General features: G+C 44.7%; 2 protein-coding genes across 6 annotated transcripts; one reads left to right on the top strand and one right to left on the bottom strand.

The window, feature by feature from the left end:
* On the top strand, nucleotides 1–12,759 carry ROPN1L (rhophilin associated tail protein 1 like). Of its 3 annotated transcripts, none has more exons than XM_051609984.1 (7): nucleotides 1–160; nucleotides 1,443–1,599; nucleotides 3,683–3,806; nucleotides 3,967–4,128; nucleotides 6,526–6,701; nucleotides 8,785–8,836; nucleotides 9,544–12,759. In XM_051609984.1, the coding sequence occupies exons 2-7, from the start codon at nucleotides 1,469–1,471 to the stop codon at nucleotides 9,661–9,663; spliced, it is 765 nt and encodes a 254-aa protein (XP_051465944.1). In that variant the 5' UTR covers nucleotides 1–160; nucleotides 1,443–1,468; the 3' UTR covers nucleotides 9,664–12,759. The 3 variants fall into 3 exon arrangements, with proteins under 3 accessions (XP_051465944.1, XP_051465943.1, XP_051465945.1); XM_051609983.1 differs by having other exon boundaries at nucleotides 1–670; XM_051609985.1 differs by lacking the exon at nucleotides 8,785–8,836 and having other exon boundaries at nucleotides 1–670; nucleotides 9,544–9,680.
* On the bottom strand, nucleotides 11,282–19,462 carry SNRNP48 (small nuclear ribonucleoprotein U11/U12 subunit 48). Of its 3 annotated transcripts, none has more exons than XM_051609979.1 (9): nucleotides 19,261–19,460; nucleotides 19,043–19,156; nucleotides 18,831–18,891; nucleotides 18,233–18,307; nucleotides 15,356–15,544; nucleotides 14,289–14,410; nucleotides 13,730–13,845; nucleotides 12,548–12,712; nucleotides 11,282–11,572 (listed from the first exon to the last, which is right to left on the bottom strand). In XM_051609979.1, exons 1-9 carry the CDS (start codon nucleotides 19,342–19,344, stop codon nucleotides 11,533–11,535), a joined length of 966 nt encoding a protein of 321 aa, XP_051465939.1. In that variant the 5' UTR covers nucleotides 19,345–19,460; the 3' UTR covers nucleotides 11,282–11,532. The 3 variants fall into 3 exon arrangements, with proteins under 3 accessions (XP_051465939.1, XP_051465942.1, XP_051465941.1); XM_051609982.1 differs by lacking the exon at nucleotides 11,282–11,572 and adding an exon at nucleotides 12,044–12,134 and having other exon boundaries at nucleotides 19,261–19,462; XM_051609981.1 differs by lacking the exon at nucleotides 11,282–11,572 and adding an exon at nucleotides 12,062–12,149 and having other exon boundaries at nucleotides 19,261–19,462.
* Between the last annotated feature and the right edge of the window lie 1,287 nt (nucleotides 19,463–20,749).

The raw sequence follows: 20,749 nt of genomic DNA, 5'->3' as shown, positions 1-20,749 counted from the left end.
CACAAAGCAGCGTGTCACGGGGGGCTGGCAGGAACGGACGGCAGCGCACGCCGGGGCCCAGCAGGCCGGGAGAGCCGGAGACCGAGCTCCCCGCCACGGGCTCTGCCGCTGCCTCGCCCTGCAGCTGCCTCGGGCCTTGGCAGCGCTTTATAGAAAACAGGTCTCGTTTTCGCCTTCTGCACAAGGTGTAATAAAACGCCTGACGCAGGGAAGCGCCCGGCCGGCCCGCCCCGGCCTCGCCCTCCGGGCCGCGTTGCCGGGGCCGCGTTGCCGGGGCCGCTGCGGCGCCCTGCCCGGGCCGCGGGGAGCCGGGGGCCCGGCTGCTGCTGCCGGGCTGTCCGGGAGGGCTGCCCGCCCGGGGCCAGCGCCCCGCCGAGGGGCTGCGTCAGGCGGCGGGTGCCTGGGGCGGCCCGGGAGACGGGAGGGGCAGGGCGGGCCGGGCTGAGGCCCCTCGGCGGGGCCGGTCACAGCCAGGCGCTCTGCCGCCCGCCTCCGGGCCTGGGGAGCTGGTTTGGCTGCGTGCGAGGAGAAAGCGAGGAAGTCAGAGCGAGGGGGAATTCGGAAGCCCCTTGGATCCGGCCCCAGGCAGGAGCGCGGGGTGCTGGAGCAGGGCACCGGGCCTGACAGCCTCTAGCGGCCCCTGCCGCCTCAGCCACGCTGTGACTGCCTGGTTAGTTGTACTCCTTCCTCAAGGCTTTTCTGTTCCCTGGCTTGACCTGAATTTCCTGACTTTTTCCCTTCAGCTTCAGTTTCCCTGCCTAGAGCTGCGATTTTAATCTGTACTGAAAGTGTGTGACCAATGTAGTAATTAAATGCACACTCTGAAGTCTGTTCCTGATGCAGGTTTTCTGTGTTGAAGTAACAAGGATACTGTATCCTGCCAGTCTTTTTCCAGAAATGAAGCTCTGAGCATGGATTGATCCCTGAGGCAGCCTTGAGTCACAGCAGTCCCATTCCTTCATCACTGACCTTAGCAATCCTCTTTTTGGCCATCTGTGTACTCAGAGCATATACACAAAAATGACAAGATTGTTCTTGGTGTGCAGTAGTGAGTTGTCAGCGTGGCTAACTTTCATATTGTCATGTGTGGTGTGACTTGTCTAGACTACTCATTCTACAAATAAGTATTGTGTTAGATTTGAGGAGAAAAATAATTTTAAAACTGTCTGAAGATAGCTGTTAAAGTAGTTCTCCTTACCTACAGCTGTGGTTGGCGTCCAAGCTCCAGCCTCTTTATTTGTTTGCCATCAAGTTTAAGGTTTCCAGAGACTCACCGTACTTTGTCTTTCCCTTTTGACTTTGTGAGTTCTCCAGTAGCCCCAGTTATCAAGTAGGACAGGAGGGAATTTTGGTAGAAGCCCTGTTCCCCCCCCATGTGCATACACAGGTTTTCATTCACATTCTCTATCTGTGAACTGCTGTTTTATTGTTGTTTCTTCCAGGTCCTTGTCACTGAACACAAACGACCATGCCTCCTCCAGAAACCATGTTTTGCGCTCAGCAGATCAAAATTCCCCCTGAGCTGCCTGACATTCTGAAGCAATTTACCAAAGCTGCTATTAGGACTCAGCCTCATGATATTTTGCAGTGGGCAGCTGCGTAAGTAGGATGTTCATGTAGTGATGTGGCACTGTGTGTATGGACCCGTAAAATCTCAGATTTGTTGGACAGTGGAGCTGGCTTGAACATGAAGCCAACCTGTGCATTGCATAGACACTTCTGTGCATTAATCCAGCACGTGAGCCTGTAAAAATGGTGTAGGGCTTGATTTCTGTTTCAGTGAGGTTTAAGACTGGCATATTTCTGGAATAGTCTGATTTCCATATAGAAGAATGCATTTTAATTTTTTCATTAATTACTCTGTTCTTTAAGACTAAAGATGTCCTTTAAAACCTTAGAAGACCAAACCTCTTTATTACTACTATTTTTTCCTTTGATGTGAGACTTAATTCAATATGTGGTGTTTAAAGGACACCTAGAAATAGCTTTCCGATTCTTAAACTTTCCTAGGTTTCTTTTTTTGTTGTTTCCAGGAACAAATGTAAGGCATCTCCTTAAATGTTACTGACATAGGAAAAGAGCTCAAAAAGTTTGTGACTTCTAGATGATAAATTAAACTCTCATCATGAAGTTGGTTTGAGATATTTAAATGTTTCCTCTTTTTTTTTTTTTTTCTTTTACCTCTCACTGTTACTTCATGTCCTGCAGTTTGTGTGGACAAGCTCTAGAAAAGTATCTGAGATGTTCTTAACTGAGGGGATTAAAAAAGTCTGTGCTGTGTATGTGAGGGAGGGAAGGCTTTTAAGGAAGCCACGCTGGAGTCTGGCTTGCCCATTTAAAAAAGAAAAAAACAGAAGCTGAATCGCTAAAGCTGCAGTGTTAGTGAAAAGCACCAGGAACACCTTAAAATCGCCTTGTTTCTCTTAGGAATGTGATGGAGGTGGGATGTGGCTTACCTCCCAGTGATGGATGTGCAGGGAGCTTGCTCCAACCAAGAAGCTGAAGTGGCAGCTGAAGTTGCAGAGCCTGCTGCAGCGTGGGGCTGGTGAGAGCAGGGGCTGTGCAGCGCTGTTGTGGCCAGGCCCTCAGCCAGACTTTGACCTTGGCTTACGGATGGCACCAACTTGGTTGGAGGAGCCCCCACAGATGGGTAGGCAGCTGATGCTGATTGCACAGCCCTATCTGGAGTATGCTCCCATGCAAGAGCACCTGGGGCCAAGCAAGGTCTGGATCCGGGGGGCCACATGAAGCAGAACCAAGGCTGTGGTTTCACACACACTGCTGGTGCTGTAGGTCTTGTCCCTGTGAATAATCAGATGGGGAAATGGATTTGGCTGAAACGTAGTCCAGGAGTTACACATACGTACAAACTGTGCATCTCTTTCTATACAGTCACGTTGATTTAGTTCTGCAGTGCTGCTGGCCATGCATTTTGTTGAGTATTTGCACGGCATGGGATAGCCTGGGCATGGGTATGGGTGACCAGGGCAGGTGAAGGAGGATGAGTGGAGAATCTCTTAGGATAGATAGACCTGCCACTCACCAAATTAAAACTCAGTTTTTCTTGCCCGCTTCAGATTGTTGGCCAGGTATGGCAGAGGTAGTTGCTCTTAAGGGTGTGGCAGCCTCACAATTAGAAGGATGTGCTTCTAATTCCCTTCCTGCTCTGTTTTTAAATTTTATTTTGGAGTGAACAGAGATGGCAGAAATGCTGATGAGAGAGTTGCAGCATAAGTAGCCAGTTGTAATTTTCAAGTAGCTTGTGAGGGGAATGTTAAACAAACGAGCCCTCAGGTGCTCATCAGTCAAATGAGAAAAAGCTTGTGCTTTGATTTGCAAGCCCATTCTGGTGTTAATAAATGACACTCTGCCTTTGCCAAGAAGGACTGAGTGTATCATGCACAAAATAAGTTAAATGCCTTATGAATTGTTAGAGGGTTGTGAAAAAGGAGTGTAAAAAATCATAAGATTGTGGTTTCCCCTGCAAAGAAAGGTGGTATCTGGGCACAGGGAGATGGGAGTTGTGTAGGCAGATGGCTTGCCAAGTGCTGCTGCTCCTGTGTAGGAGGATGCAGATTCATTCACTGAACTATTATGTCATGGTAAAAATAATGAGTGTTTACTTCTGTGTAGCTTATAATGGCCATGGCACTGAAGTGTCTTGCTCTTCCCATTCACTTAGGTACTTTTCAGCACTGTCAAAAGGTGAACCCCTTCCTGTGAAGGAGAGGTTTGAAATGCCTTTACCAACAGAGGAAACAGATGGTGGTTTGACCCCAGGACTCCTTAAAATCTTGCACAAGCAGGTACAAACTGGCCTTTGTCGAACACACAGTGCTATCAAGGAATGCTGATGTGCTGGGGAGACTGACTGTCAAGTATTTGATGTATTTTGGGGAGGGAGTATGTTTTGGTGTCATTCTGGTTTTCAGAGTTCTTACTGTGGTACCGTGGTACCGTCTCAAGTTTTCTCCCAAAGGCATGGTGAATGTTGCAGAACTGAAGGAAAAATGGAAGCACCTCTGCCTGCCAGAGGAGCAGCTGAACACTATCCTGCAACTGGACAACTTTGGTGAGGAGGCAGAATGGATGAAGATTCTGGCACTTGGGTGCAGCGTGCTCGGCAAGGTACGTTCACAACAGGAGCCCTTGTATCCAAATGCAAAGGGATGTATATGATCATATATGAGGTAAACCATAGAACAGTTAATGCAGATGGTCTTTGGGGAATGGTAGTTGCTTTTGCAGTAGCTGGTAAAGTCACTTGTATGGTTACTTCTGTTCCCCATCAGCTTTTGGTCAGGGGAGCTTAACCAAAAAGAGAGGGCTACATCCACAGTTTACTGGGATGGCCACAGAGGAGCAAGCATGTCCACAGGGAGCTTGGACCATGAGAGAGAGGATAATAGAGGAATGATGCTTATGGAATCAGTGTCAATAAGGACAACTGGAGGGAGAAATTAAAACATCCGCTTTTAATTGATTGTGTAGTCAATTAAATTTTCACAGAAGCAGTTAATTTTACTAAATCTACATCTAATTATTTTAATGTTAGTAATAAAATCTCAGCAGAGCATTTAAACAGAATGAGATATTATAGAAGGCACTACACTGATGTTCTTATGAAGTGTAACATTTTTAATGACTTCTACAGTAGGAAAGAAGGGAAACTAAAAAGAAAATACATGTTAAATAATATTTTGAGAATGTTGGAATATCTGGATACCCTGAATGTTAATCTGGCCTGGCAATCGTGTGTATATATATATAGATATATATTTATTAATTTCAGCTGTGTATTTCTTGATTCCAGTCCCCCTCCAACACGATTTTGTAGCTTGGGTTCTTAATTTAAACTAAGTAATAGCAAGATTGTTATTAAAAAAAAATCAGAACAAAATCACAGTCTCAGGAACATGATTCTGATGAAGCTAGACCATCTAAATTTACCTTAATCTATCCATCCTTTCAGATTTTAAATGAATATTTTTTTTTCACTCTATATATTGAAACTTAAACTTGCATTTCCCAAACCAGAGAGGAAGACACAAAAAATTTACATTCATTTTCCTGCAGCTGTTAAGTTGTGTTAATGGTTGAATAGGGTCATGGGTAAGATACAAGAGTAGAGAAGTGTGAGCCTCTTAAAAACACCAGGTTATCTGAAGTGTCTTTCTGTGAAGTACTGATGTGTTTTTACAGCCTTGGAGAAACAACCACAGAAGTAGCCTGCTACACTGCCTTTGAAAGGTGGGGACATGGATGTGAATAACATTGCTGTATTGTGAGAGGGAGCAAGGGGCAGCTCAGAGTGGCAGGAGCAGGAAACACCAGTAGCACTGTAGCAAACTGAGGATGCTGGAGGCCTATGCTGAGTCTTCCATCCACGTAGGCAGCTGCCTCTCTTTCCCTAGAGAGGCCTCCCAGGGGAGGAACTACATTACATACAACTGCTAAGAGGTTATAAAATGACACTTCTCTGGCCTGCGTTCCAGATCTTGAACAGATACTGGATTTATTGTAAATATTGCTGTTCTGCTGTTAGGAAGTACTTATTTTTTTACAAAATAATTGCTTGCTTATTAATGAAGAGGCTAAGGATACATTTTTTTAAAAGTTATAGCAAAACTATTACTACTTGGATTTAAAAAGGTCCATGTGGTTTTTTTCTTTGTTTGTTTTAATGGCATCCAGTTAGTCTCTGACTTAATGAAGCTCAATGCTGCATTTTCCCACACTTTTCTCTCTGTAGCTCAGCGTGGATAGGGCGCTAGACATTGTATTGAGTAAATACTTTTTAATAGTATATTTGGAATTAATACCTCAAGGCATGTTTGTTCTAAAGGGAACCCAAATGTCACTTGGTTTTGACTAAACTGAAACATTCTTCAAATGCTTTTTGCCTCTATTCTTTTTCTACTAGATGCTAACATGGAACTTGCAGATAAGTAAGGAAAACAGTAAATATCAGCATTCCTAAAAATTATTATATCATTGTAAAAATTAATCTAAACCATGAGAATTTTCTGGGTTTTGCAGATGCATCTGACTTAACTGCTTAATTCAGTTAGATCTATTGAGATAAGATATATACACACTTGTATACATACATACATGTAGCCAGGTGTGAGATTTTATAGTAGCAGAATAGAGCACTGTCCTGGTTTGAGCCAGGATGAAGCCAATTTTCCTTTTACTGATTTTTTTTTTTTCCTTCAGTAAGCTCTCTTTTAACTAGCAGCAAGTATTCCAGCTAGTGGACTGATAACACTGGAGACAGAGCTCAAACTACCCCATGCAATCTTTAAACATCATGGGATTCTGGTATTTTTTACCCTAGTTTCCACTATAACTTCATTATTTTTTTCGATCCCTGCATCTGCACTGGAGGGTAAATTTGGTGTTGGAAGCTAGGTAATAATGATAAAGCCTTCATGTCATTTACACTCACTTTTAGTGGCTTGCAGAGGGTGGTGGTGGCTCTGATAATGTTCCTCTAATTTCTTGACTGAACCTCCTCTACAGTCCTTACTGAGTTCAATGAAACATGCCTGTGAAATCATAACAAGGGACCCAGAAGGCGGAGCAGCGAGCGTTCCCTTCGAAACATTCTCGTTCCTCTACTCCTATTTGGCCAGTATCGATGGAGAGATACCAGAGGAGAAAACTGAAGCTTTCCTCCAAAGGATTAAAGAACAAGCGTAAGTGCACGGAATTGTAATGTGTGGATTACCCCTGGGTTCTCCATAAACCTTTAATTTCAGATGAATAATCTGTCTTCACTTTGGATATAGCCATAATGGCAGGAGTAAAGTTGAGTAAGTTTATACTAAAGGTGTACATAGTTATTTTTTGTTAAGTGGTCAGCATCAGGGTTTGAACAGTTAAATGATAAACTGTTACTTTTCCGTCTTTCTTTGAAATATTGAAGTCACTGCCTGGTGGTACAATTTTCCCTGTAGGAAGCAATTATATACAGGTTTATATGATATTACTGTATATTACTGGTACTAGAATCGGGAGAATCTTAAGGGCTACTCTTATGATTTAATACAGATCATAAACAGAAACTGGAAGTTCCCCCTTGAAGTCTGAAGTTTCTATCATGTTTCTCCCAAATTCCTTCTCCATAGATATTTTCTTGAGAAAACATTTAGTATTACTTGGTCTTAAGTGTTTTGGCTCTTCAATTTTTGTAGTATTTCCTGTGGTAAATTGTACTTCCTGGTAATGGCTTTATGTTTGTTGCCTTCAGTGAGTACAAAGGACAACGGTAGGACATAGTCCCACCTGAATAGTTTGTCCTGTTTTGGTATTCATGCTGAGTTGGGGTGCCTGGGTACATTTCTAATCTGTCCTGTTTCTCTTTCTGCTTGCTCTGAGGTTGGTTTATAGTTTGGTGTCAGTCTTATCAGTAAGCCATGAACTAAAACAGTTCTTCACAGCAGATGTGCAGGTTGAAGGTTAAGCAAAACCTCACTGCCTGGTAATCTGTTTTGCTGCCCACAACAGCTGTGTTCTGGTCTTTTCTGTGCTGTTGTGTAAACACTGGCTTGCTTCATAATGCAGAAGCAACCCCATTCTCACCTCTGGACTTCATCAAGTAGTTTGTTAGCAAATGAACCTCTGTGAATGATTAATCTCTCGCATATTGAGGCAAGGTAATTATTTGTAGTATCTTACTAGTTTGGTATCCAAGGTCTTACGGCTGCTAAGTACCATACAGTGCGCCCTGAGGCAGGTGGGATCAGTGGGCTTGGATGCAAAGAAAGTGTACCGTAGCAGTGTAATGGATGTGTGTGGGTATATATATGTGTGTGTGACACACTGTGGAGTTTTAAATCTCTCTGTTGTTTCTAAGGACTTGGGTAATCTGTGTGCTGTTAGTGTTGGATGACCCTGTGTGTGTCATACGCTCACTTTGCAGTAAAGACCAAGTGGCAATGTGAAAGGTACAGGGATTTGGATACCAAAACACTTGAATCACAGCTATATGCACATTTAAGGATTATGTGACTTCCCTTTTCTGTAAGGGCTTAAAGGGTGCAGCCTAAGGTAACAGCCAGGCAGGTCAGCGCAGCAGTGCCAGCCTTGCTGTGGTCCTGGTGCAGGATTTTGGTGTCCTCCAAGTGTTCTCTGGTGCTGTGGGTGTTGGCAAGATGGTCCCAAATGCTCATGTAGGGACAGGTCTCCCCTTGATACAACCAGGGTCTTTTTCTTTTGTACCCTGTTTACCTCCTATATTATTTGGCATCCTCCTTACAAGACTGGGTAGAGAACAGCCTGTTGATGTTCTCTGCCCATTCAAATGATTTATGAGGAACTGGTGAGGTCACTTGGATTATTCAGCTTGGAGAAGACGAGGCTGAGGGGTGACCTCATTGCAGCCTATGGCTTCCTCACAAGAGGAAGAGATGGGGCAGGTACTGATCTCTTCAATCCTGTGACCAATGACAGGACTCGGGAAATGGCAGGAAGCTGAATCAGGGGAGGTTTAGGTTGGATATCAGGAAAAGGTTTTTCACCCAGAGGGTGGTTGAGCACTGGAACAAGCTCCCCAGGGAAGTGGTCACAGCACCAAGCCTGCCTGAGTTCAAGAAGCATTTGGATGATGCTCTCAAGCAGCTCATGGTGTGATTCTTGGGCTGCCCTACATAGGAACAGGAGTTGGACTCGATGATCCTGACGGGTCCCTTCCAACTCAGCATATTCTAATTGTATTTTTCTAATTTTCTAACTTGCACCCATTTTTTCATGTGTTGTCACCACTTTTGGTGCTTGCAGGTTGGTTGTTCTGAAAACTTCTGGACACCTGCACTTCATGATGATCAACAGGGTATTTGCATAGATTGGCTACCTTTTTTGTTGCACACACCAACACTATTCTGTTGCTTTAGACGGGTGGCTGATCATATTTTTGTCAACATTTGTAACTGAAAAAAATTCACAGACTTGTGCTAACAGCTCTGCTAACCAGGCCTAATCCATGAAAACTGCTACAGGTGAAAGTCTCATCTCTGATAAGCTTGGATTGACTATGTGAAGTCTTGTGCCCAAAAAAATCAGTGTCAAAATCTCATAGCTTTTTAGGAGATGGAGGAAAGGATCCATCAAGATACTGCATATATTCCTACTAGAATTAGCAGCATGGAATTAGTATTAGGAATGCATGAAAATGACATTGTCTTCAATCTAGTTTTCAGTGATAAATTGCCAGTTTAAAAGATCTGCAACAGGCTTGCTCTCTAATTGCTGCCTATGTGGCAGGTTTGCAGACAGATAAACTCTTCCTCCCATCTATCTGGAATTGGACTTTCTGTCTTGGATTGCTACCAGCTGGATGTACACAGGAGCTCAAAATGCACAAGTAGACACACATGAACTGAATTGTTTTGTCATTAGTTACTAACAATTTTTTTAAATAACTACTTTTTAATGATAGCTCTCTTGCTTGCTGTTACCATCACCCTCAACTGAACCTTGCCCAACAAACTAGGATTTACCATGCTAGTGTTCTAAAATGCTTGGTTTATTCCTTTCCAGCGACCAACAAACCGGCATGGTGCTGCTCAGAAACTTTCTGACCTAACCCTCAACACTGCAAGTTTTGATCAAGCCTACTCTTCAGCACCAGGTGAAAGGGGGAAAAAAAAAAAGGAATAAATACATGTAAGAAAATGTGTATTGAAAGGGCTGTTATTTGCATATTACAATGCAAGAAGATGCTCATCTCTAGCTCTTCCCTTTGTTTACATCACTCTTGAAATGGCCATTCAGTAGATGTTGATTGAATACATGGTTATACTGTTTTCCTGCCTCTCAAATGCTGATGCTCACACCTAAGGAGTGATACCTTCACTCATTTTTTTATATTGAGTAACATGTATTTTGTTGTGGATCTTCCTACCTGTACTTCTTAAGTGATTGCAAGAAGTAAAACACAGAATTAACTTGAGGGAAGATGGGGCAGCTCCAATTGGTGCATTTCTCATTATGCAGCTGGATAGCACTGACTTTGACTCTTGCACAAATACAGCTTGTCTTTTACTACTTTGCATGGACAAGCTCTATTAAACAAAGTCTTACTTGAGAGAACTTCCTGAGAACCCTGTGGCTGAGTTGGCAGAAGTATCAACTCAAGAAAGGACAGCAATGTTTCCATACTGTTTTTCCTCTAATTAGGACCCTTTCAGAACTTAAATATCCTTTTCCATTCTTAGATACAGTTGCCTAATGAAGGATCTATTTAAACATGTCTTGTTTTCTGACACAAAAGGCTACTGCATTTATCAGGTGAGGAACGCCTGACAGAGTTCAGCTTGGTTTTGAGTTGAACAGCTGTAGTAGGCACAGAAGTCCAAATCAATCAGAACTAGACTAAGTATTCAGTGACAGATAATTGCAGAAATGACTGAGGTAAGAGACAACATACTGGTGGCTACAGTAAAACTGGAGAGATTCCATCGACAGGGAAGCCAAAACCAGGAGCCAATGGAGTGCCCTCTCCTGGCAACTCACTTGAACAGAAGAATATATTGTAGGACGGATCTGCAACCTTCTTCTTTTGTATTTGCTTACTTTGTTGGCACTGGCTGATGATGACTGGCCTTGCTGTAGTAGATTGTGTGAGGAATTAACAGGACAAGACAGTGATATGATAAAAATCTCCCTGAAGTGGAATTCTCCTGCATACCTTTAATATGTACCTGTGTGTTTTAAATATTTTTATCAACCACTACTGCTAATATTTATGTTAAGTCTACAGGATGGGAACACTTCCTAGTTATTTCTGGAAGGATATGGGTACACAACCAGTGTTTGAAAATGGCAATCAGCAACTCTACAAGTGTTCTTGGTACCTCCTCACTAGTTTCTGTGGAGGGCTATATTCTTATCTTTGCCAGGTGACTTTGGTCCTAAATTTGGGCATGAGTTTGGGAACAGTAACTTTCCCTGTTACTGTCCTTTTACCACTAACTGCAGTTGAAGATACTTTAATCTGCTGGAGAAGTCTGAACTCTCCCCTCTCACCTCTGGTACATGCTGTAACTAGACAGTAAGTGCTGACTTTCTGGAACACTGCTCTCAGAGGTGACAATGTCAGGTGGCAGGCTAGGAGGGAAGTTTTCTTCATGCCTCTTCTATTTGTAATTGCTCCTAGTTCTCCAGGGACTAGCTCTGTACTATATCCACCTTTTGGATACTAATTACAGGTCAGAAATGCAAATTAGTACAGTCTCTCACAGATTTCATTCTTCATCTTTGTCAGACTAAACTCAAATAGATTAAAAAGATCTATGTAATTTATCAATAGATGCATTAGTGTTACACAGTTACACATTTTATGATACGTGCTGCTTCCACCATGACAAACCTTGACACCAGTTCATTTTTGTCTCCAAGGCCAGCTGTGATGTAACACCAATATTATGTACACAGTGTTACTGTCCCTGGCACAACAGCAGTAATGACAGTTCCTGGTGAAGCAATTTTTTTGAACAGCTGACAAACAAAACAATCAGGTCCAGGTTTCTACTTTCTTCTTTTATGGCTGTGATACTTGTCTTCATCCCTGAAACAAAAACACAAACATTGTGTGTGCTTTTAGGCTCAGACTGATAGAACCTGAAGGAAAAAACCAAAACACAAAATAACCCAGGCTTGGAAAATGGAAATGTCTCATTAAATGTAATCATGTCCTCTTCTAAGGAAAGAAAGTAAACTACTTTAAGACAGTTTATTTCCCATGCTGTTTTAATCAAAGTTTTGTCATGCGCTGCAGTAGTGGCAAATAGGATTAGGATAAAATTTTAGGATTTAGGAATTTTATTTAGGACAAAAGGCTCCACAGTGTAACAACACCAATTTGAGACAAGCAATCTTTCCCATCCGTGCAGTTACCTACAGCATTTTTTCCACACATCCTAGGGATAATGCACCATTTCTTCTGCACAACAGCCTCAGTCTTTGCTCCAACACAGGTTACCCACACCTATGGTCTTGCCGATGCAAATGTGCCCTTGATGGTATTAGAAGGTGTGGCCTAGATTTGTTTTCTTTTCCGTGAAAGTATGTCCAGAACTACTGAAGAGCAACAACACGGTTCTGAAGCAGAGCGAGCTAGTCAGCTGATCCTATGAATATACGCACTAGTGAAACAAAAAATCCTGTTTATTAAATCCCAGCGCAAACTGGAGCATTAGGCAAGAACACTTAACTGGTTAAATGAAAAATATGTCCTCCCATGTCCATCAAGGAGTAAAACTGCCTGCCACAGTACTGTGCTAACCCTGTAGCATGCAGTTTTAAAGTGTCACCTTTCAGATGTGAGAATAAATTCTGAAGTCTGGATCACAGTTTACGATCTCACAGCAAGTTCTTTTTAATGTCAGTAGCCTCTTGCCACTAGTTCTTATACTGCAGATGAGGTTAGCCCAGCTTTTTAACTGGACCAGATATTCTAATTCCCTGCCCTAAATTCTCACTGCCAACAGCTATGGCCACCTGATTCAGAAGCAGGAGTTCAGTCACAGTATTTATTGCTCACCGTTCTCTTCTTCTCTGTGAAACTCTGTCTTTGCCTCTCTCACGACTCCTTTTTCGTCTGTTTGGACTCCTGCTGCTCTCCCTCCTGTGTCTGGTGCGTTCAGGCTCCTTACAGCTTCCTCCAGACTGCCGTGAGTCCACCGAGGCTGACCGCCTGTCTTCCCTTCTGCAAAAAAGGTTATTGATTTTATTCAATAAAAAGTTTTACAGTCACTATTGTTTTCAGTACCAGTTCTGTAGTAATAAAGATGTATCTTTTATTAAGCCTCTCTACCTCCCTAAAAAATACAGTACCTCCTAAAAGAAGCCCAAAGTCCATGCTCTTACATATGCACATAGAATCATAGAATGGTTTTGAGTTGGAAGAGACCTTAAGTATCATCTAGTTCCAACCCCTCTGCCATGGGCAAGAACACATCCTGCTAGAGCAGGTTGCTCAAAGCCCCATCCAACCTGGCCTCGAACACTTCCAGGGATGGGACCGCCACAGCTTCCCTGGGCATCCTGTTCCTGTGTCTCACCACCCTCACACTAAAGCATTTCCTTCCAATGTCTAACCTAAATCTCCCTTCTGCCAGCATAAGACCATTACCCCTCCTCCTCTCTCTACAAACCCCGGTAAAAAGTCCCTCCCCAGCTTTCCTGTAGGCCCCTTCAGGTACTGGAAGGCTGCTGTAAGGTCTCCCCAGAGCCTTCTCTGCTCCAGGCAGAACAGCCCCAACTTGCTCAGCCTGCCTTCATAGGAGATGTGCTCCAGCCCTATGATCACCTCAGCACACTATTTAATCCAGTTACTTCTTACAAAGTAACTTGTTGCTCAGTCTTATCACCTGTGTTTGGCTCTCAATCCCTAACTCTTCAGCCACGTGCCCTCAGCTGCTGCCTACAGTTGGAGAACCCAGCAAGCCTAATCTCCTGTTTGGCCTTTCCATTTACCTTTATTTTAATGCTGAAAAAAATACATCTCAAGTGTCACCCTTTAGTTTGTTTCAACAATATTTTCATTTGAAGAAATCCTGTAGAACCATAAATAGACTATCACTAGGCAATGTTTTCATTTTTATTTCAGTGACAAATGTTTGGAAGGGTGTGCAGTGTTACTTGATACAGGAAGAAATACATACACATAAAACATGCTATCAGCCTGCTCACATGCCCAAGGAATCTGTCAGCTGTGGCATACCTTCCTGAAGATTTTGACTTCCCTCCTTCACATGTCTCTGCATTATCCAACCTACTCTCTTCCTGCCAGTGATTGCTGAGTTCTTCCATATGCACACCAATCACATCCCGAATCACCTGGAGATTTAAGATACATTAAAACAAACAAGAAAAGCAGCATGTCATAGTAGCAAACTACACTAGCAACTAGACAGCAGAAGGTAAAGATCTCAAAAAAAAAAAAAAAAAGCCACCCCAAACCCTATACACCAGATCTTTGAATGGAAGGTTTTATTTGCAGAAAAAGGTATTTCATCATATATTTAAACAGCACCATTTTAAAACAGTCTAAAATATCTTGCTGGCATTTTCATTTGATAGAAACACTCCTGTTGTTTGTAACTTGCTGCAACAAACCAAAAACCAGCTCCTTTTTAGTTTGCAACTCTAGTAAGGCAGTGTACAAGAAGCGGGGGAAAAAAGGGAGACATTTTCCTTGTCTGAAATGGTATATAAATGTTTATGTTGAGGTACAATAAGCACTTTTGTGCAAAAAACCCTCTTTCCTTTCAGATACTCACCTCAGTGTAAGACTTCTTTGTTATATGAACATTCTTAGCCCTGTATGACTGCCGCCGCCTTTTGTAGTCTCGCATTTCAGCCAGAATTTCAAGATGGGACTTTGGACCTTTCTGACTATCATCTAGCAAAAAATTGGAAGTAAAACATATGACCATTAGCAGGACAGTAGCACCCGTAGGTATGCAAGTCTGGTGCTTTAGTAATAAAAGTCCAAACCATAAAATACCTGGTGTTCTTTACGAAGTTTCTCCACTGTTTAGTAACTATTACGAATTTAGCACAAGCTCCCTCTCCAGCCATCTTGCTAGCTGTTTACACAAGACTAAAAAGCCACCAAGCAAATGCTGTTGTGTTATCTCAGTCTCCTGAGAGTGATCCAGATCAATATATGGGCTTGCATTTGGTCAAATGCCTACAAAACACAGGCCATGTTTTCCAAGGCAGTATTTCAGTAAGACACAAAGACTAAGAAGGCCAGATTCTGTGAAACATCTACCTGTGTAGACAAAAAACACTATCTCCTACCACTTAGGCATAGCAGGGCCCACAGGATAACCCAGATGCTTTCAGATGCTCATATTTCACTTGATCCAGTTACAAACTGGCATGATTCAACAAGAATGAGAGGCCTTGTTCCAACACACTCATTTATATATTGCTCAAGAGCTCCATCGGACAACTGCCAACATTTCTTGTTAGGCTTTTAATCTTAAGTGATCTTGCATCTCATCATCTCTTACAGCAAACACCATTCCAAGTTCTGCAGTCACTTGGCAACATTAAACAGCCTGAAGTCAGCTGCAGTAAAGACAAAAGATCCATCCACTAAGATGGATCTACACAATACATGTGGCAAGAGCAGAGCACTGAGACTTTCTCAGAAGTAAAAGAACACAAAGTCTACCAGTCTTTTCTGAAGCCAGGTCCTCATTGTGGCTTTTAAGAACAATATGCTCTTCACAATAAAAATAGCACAAGCAATTCAGTTTGGCTTTTAACTAACTTATCTATCTACACAAAGTGAAAATTCTGAGTGGTGAATTCAACAGCAGACTGTTCTTCAAACCTTGGGTGATTTTTGCTGCTAAATCCACAAAGAGGTCACTGTCATTTTCCGTGATTTGGGATCTCGACCTCTGCTTCTTTGTTTCCTCAACAACATAATCATAAAGAGCAAGGCGATCAGCTTGAGTCAGGTCACAGGTGAAACGCTTGTGATTTTGAGGAACTTCCACAGGCAGTAATGAGTAAGATCCTGGAGGTTGAACAGACAGCTGTGATTAGCAAAATACCATAATTATACAGGAAAACACTGAGAAGCTCAACAAGAAATGCAGCAAAAACTCATGCTGTTTTCATCTTCCCTCTACATGTCTGTAGGAAGATTCACCCTTCTTAATTTGAAAGCATAAAAATTGCTCAAAGACAAAAAAGGCCCAAAGCCCTCCCCAGTCTGTACAACCTCTCCTGACTGCTCACACTGCTAGTGACAGGCTTTGACATGTTCTCAAGGGATCAAAGTAGATTACATGAAAAGGACACTGTATTGTCCCATCAATTTCTGCTCTTGACTTACTAACTAAAGCAAGAGAGATGAAGCTGCAGCTCTTGCTTGTGGGTTTGTCTAACTCCTAACGTTTTCTGTTACTAGCTGCAAAATACCTGCTGTTCTGCCAACACAAATGAAAGCTGCTAGGAGACTAGGTAACTGGGCACTGTGCAAATCAGTTTAACTCACACTGTCACTTTCTCTACAGAGCTTTCATAGTAAAATTGCCATAGGCACCAATAGCTAAAAGGGTTACAAAGGCACTTTCAAGATACTCCAGATTAGTTTAGAAAACTCACTTCGAAGTTATGAAAACAAACACTGCTTGCACACTATTCTTTCCCTGAATGGTCAGGCCAGTACTTGCTCTCCCTGTTCCCCCACTGAAACACACATCCTCCAAACAGTAAATCCATTCTCAATCCATTGCACCAGCAGCAAAACCACTTCCTTAAAGATAAAGGATGCAGTATTCTAGGATACTACCTGCAGAAAAGCGTTTTACTTGAGAACATTCCCCGTAGCCACTGACCTGACCTCCATAATCCTGCTCCCTGCAACCCCAACCCTACCTTCTCCCTGCAAGGCACAATCCTACACAGACATGTGTCTCCAGGTAAGACAGGGTGTACACAAGAGTCCTCACAACAGCAAAGCTACTGCTTGTCTAGGTTATTCCACACTTAACAGCAGCTGGGCAATCTTTCACATCCTGCTTTCACTAAAGACACTGAAGCAGGGGAAGAGGAGCTACCATAACCTACAACAACAAACCTAAAATGCAAGATTTCCTCATTACTGTACTTGGAATCTAAGACAGCACTTTTATAACCTGAACTAACATATTTAAACATGAATACTAGCCTTTTATTTTTAAAACGCACTGTTCTTGCAGGGTCATGGAAGCCCACAGAAGTGCTCTAATAGTCACATGCTTGTGATTTCACAAGAGTTCCATGACTTGTGATGAAGACCAGCCTTCTTGTCCTATTATATATCTATTTGAATATTCTAAATATGGTTAGAATTTTTTTAAAACAAAGATATAAAACTACTACCATTGGTAGAGTTAGTCAAAAGGAAATTTATGATAAAAAATGCTATTTGTTTCTGTTGCCAAAGCCTTTAAATTAAACAATTCCAAGTCAGTAACTCTTGTAGTGGGCTAAGAGTCATGATGGAACCACCCCACGTTGTTTCAGTGTTATCTTCAGAGAAATGCAAGCTTGCAGTGAAAACTGGATTAGCAAACACTGGCACCTAGTGGCTCACTGATCGATCTCTGCTATTAAACCACTGAGAAAAGGTTGATCTGTTTCTTCTCTGCTTGGATATACTTATGTCAAATTAATGAGTTACCACTTCCCTCCAGGAAAAAAAAAATAAAAATGCATCCAACGTGCTCCAAACACATGAAAGTTCCCATCACATGAAAGCTCCTTTCCAAGCAACTGACTGTTAAGGCTCCATGCCAGAGAAACAAAGGCAGCATAAAAATCTATGCCAGAGCACACGCTGCTGTATTTGACTACCAAGGCAGACAAGTAGAAAAAAAAGGCATTTTTCCTTCTGCACTTTTACCAAACTAAGACTACAGGCAGTAAATGCTGCATCTTTCAGGTGTTGCAGTAACTTCCATACTATAGGCTGCGGCTCTACAGTGGTTTCTATAGGTAGCCCTACTTTTCTACTCTGAAAAAGAAGCACAGCTCAGACTTAACCTCCTCTCCAGGCTGGTGAAAAAAAACAATGAAAAAATGAAACATAAAGAAACTCATGAGCTGAGAGCAGACGCAAAGGACAACATCATATTTGCAGATACATCAGCATTTTTACTATACAATTTCTTAGGATAGTCTTGAAACAATCCAACATGGTAAGAGTAATACACCTGTTGTTTGGTTATTGGTCTGAGCAGTGGTGGACATGCACATATAGCTGATATCTAACAATTAATCCTTAATCAAAATAAAAAGCAGTCCTTCTTTTCCTCCCCACCCATGACAGGAAGAACAAGGCTGGAGGCAGCAAGAGAAGAACTTGAACCACAAAGAGCTGAAAATAGTAACAGAAAACGCAGGCAGAAAGGAAAGTGTAGGTAGTGGGATGGGAAGTGAAGGACTAGTGCTTTAAGAAACTCCTGAATTTTGCAGTGTTGATTTCCCAGTCCTCAAGAGATCTAGAGGTGTGAGCACAACAGACTCAGATCCTCTGACCTGGTTGCCCTGAGTACAGAAAGTAATGTTCCAAAGTATACAAGGGAAGGAAAATTAAAAATAAATTTTTAAAAATGCCTCATAGCAGTTCACAAGTGGAATCAAGGAAGCTGTGTGTGGGGACACAAGAGCATCTCACCACACCAGAGCTGACAAAGCTGTCCCAGTATCTGCTTACCTTCACTGTAGCTGGTACCTTCTTTTGCACTTTGAGCTCTAGCTTGCTTAACAATATGAAACTGCAGATCTTTATCTGCAGACAGACAAAAATATCATGAAGTTTTACATCAAATACTTGGTAGGGTTAGTCCTTATTCCCCAAGGGTTATTCCTTATTCCCCAACTGCTATTATGAGACTTATGGTAGATTTTTCTTACAGAAGGGAAGGTCTGAAGTGAAAATGTAATTTTAATCTATTCTATATTTTAACTGAGGGGAAGAAAAAAATAAAGAAAATAAGAATTTCCAGGTCACAGGGATATAGAAAACTAAATGTATGTGTATTACAACTGTATTCTATTCCATTACTATAGCCCCAAGTTCTAGGGCCATTTTTTTCACCTTCTAAGCCTGCATTTTAATATGCTTTCTGCATACTGCACGGACCCCCCACCTCTGCCCCCCCGGGGGCTTCCCCTCAGCTTCTGATCCTCAGTGCCCGCCGCCGGGGTGCCCTTCTCCGCCCCTCACCCTCTGCCTCCCCCCGGGTCTCCCCTCCCCGGGTTCCCTCTCACCCCCTGCCCACCCCCCGGCGTGCCCCCCCGGCCCCGCTCACCCATGGCGACAGCGGGGACCTTCAGGTGCTGGTAGAAGAAGCGGGAGTCGCACATCTCCGCCTGCGGGACCAAGAAGCGGCTCCGTCACGGCCCCAGGGCCGCCCCCCGCCACGGCGGCCCCGGGACCGACCCCTCGTCCAGCCCCAGCCCCAGCCCCAGCCGTGCCGCCGGGCAGGGGCACCCCCGGGCCGGGACCCCCCGCGCCGCCCACCTCCTCCTCGGCCGAGTAGCCCATCTTGCGGAGCCGGCAGGACGCGGCGTGCTTCTCCAGCGACGCGCGGGGGACGCGGTGATGGGCGTCGTAGGGGCAGGGCACCCTCTCCACCTGCGGCGGGAGCCTGGTCAGCGCAACCCGCCGCCCCGCACGGAGCCCCCCGCCCCGCACGGAGCCCCCCCCTCCCCCGGCCCGCACGGAGCCCCCCGCCTCACCGCATCGCCCAGCCAGACCGCGCCCGCAGCCGCCGCGGCGGGGCGGCCGCCGCAGCCCCCGGCGGGAGGCGGGCCCGGCGCCATCGCTCCTGAGGGCGCTGCCGCCGCGGAGGCGGGCGGGGGAGGATGACGCGCCGCGGGCGCCCCGCCCGGTGCGGGGCCGGGCTGCGGCGGCGGCAGCGAGGAGGCGGCGCGGGGCGCGGGGCGGGCGCGCTGCCGTCACCTCCGGGCCGCGGCGGGGCCGCCCGGGCCCGCAGCGGCGCCAGCAGGGCCCCCTGCCGGCGGGAGGGGGCGGCGGCGGCTCGTTCCGCCCGGCCGGGGGGCGGGTCTGGGCCGGCTGCGGCCCCGCTGCGCCGGGCAGGAGGAGCCCGGGAGCTCCCTGCTCCTCTTCGGCCGCGGGAGGGCAGCGCGAAGGCGGGTCCCGCCTTCTCTTCCTGCGCGGGACCCGTTCCGGAGCTGCGTGCCCGTGTCTCTGGGGGCCTGCCTGGCTGCTCCCGAGCCAGCCCCCCGAAGCAGGCGCGGGGCGGGAGGCACACCGGCCTCCTGCAGGCCGGGAAGGCCCTGGCGCCCGCTTCCCTCTTGCCCCCCAGAGCCAGCAGCCTCCGGCACGTCTGCCTGCGGGGAGGGGTCCGGCAGGGATAGGCTGCCTGGCGGGCGAGGCCCGCGGCCGCGGTTCTCCCCAGCGCAGGAGCTGGGGTGGGGAGCAGCGGGGCGGCTGCAGCTGCCAGCGGAGAGCCCTGCCCTCTGCCTGGCCAGAGTTCTGCCCAGAGCCTTCCCCCGGAGGCTGAGGGAGCGTTAGGGCTGTAAGACAGGATGGGGAAGAGGATGCCTGATCTCAGGAATAAATCTTGCGTGACTGACGTTTGTGCCTGCCTGTTTTTTTGTCGCCTCTGAGGAAAGCACATAGGGCTGGGAGGAAGAGTGGGTTTAACCAGGCGAGGGGGGAGGCACGACAGATGTAGCTGCCAGAATTGCTCTTGTACATCTGCTTTCCTTAGCAGATTACAGGCCTTTCTCTCCTGCACAGTGAATTTGAGACTCAGCTGGGATTTCAGCCCTTAGAGACGCTTGCTCTCTCTCCATGTTTGCCCGAGGATCTTTGACTTCGCATGATACTAGATACTTACAGTGGAAGACTTCCCAGCTGCCCTTGCAATTTTGTCTGCTGTACTCAGGTATTCTCACTAAAATTAGCACATTTATCAGTAAGAACAGCTGAACAAAATTGTTCTAACTGTCTCCACTGGAAAACACTATTTATACAAAATTATGAAAGTCAAGTTCGACAAAGTATCCAAGCAGGTTTTTCTAAAGTATAAAGATTAAAGAACATTTTTATTTTTTAAAACTTATACATTAAATTGACAGTTAAGAATCATCAACAGATGTTTTACTCTAATGGACAACATTTTAAATTACTCATAATGGTCTTAGGAGTTTATTTTCCCCTAGAAATACCAGTTCCTGGGATCATGGAACAGTCAGAAAA

This window comes from Apus apus, chromosome 2 (assembly GCF_020740795.1).
Source record: "Apus apus isolate bApuApu2 chromosome 2, bApuApu2.pri.cur, whole genome shotgun sequence".
Classification (NCBI taxonomy): Eukaryota; Metazoa; Chordata; class Aves; order Apodiformes; family Apodidae; genus Apus; species Apus apus.
Note: the sequence above shows the minus strand (reverse complement) of the source record. Positions and strands in the feature narration are given on the sequence as shown.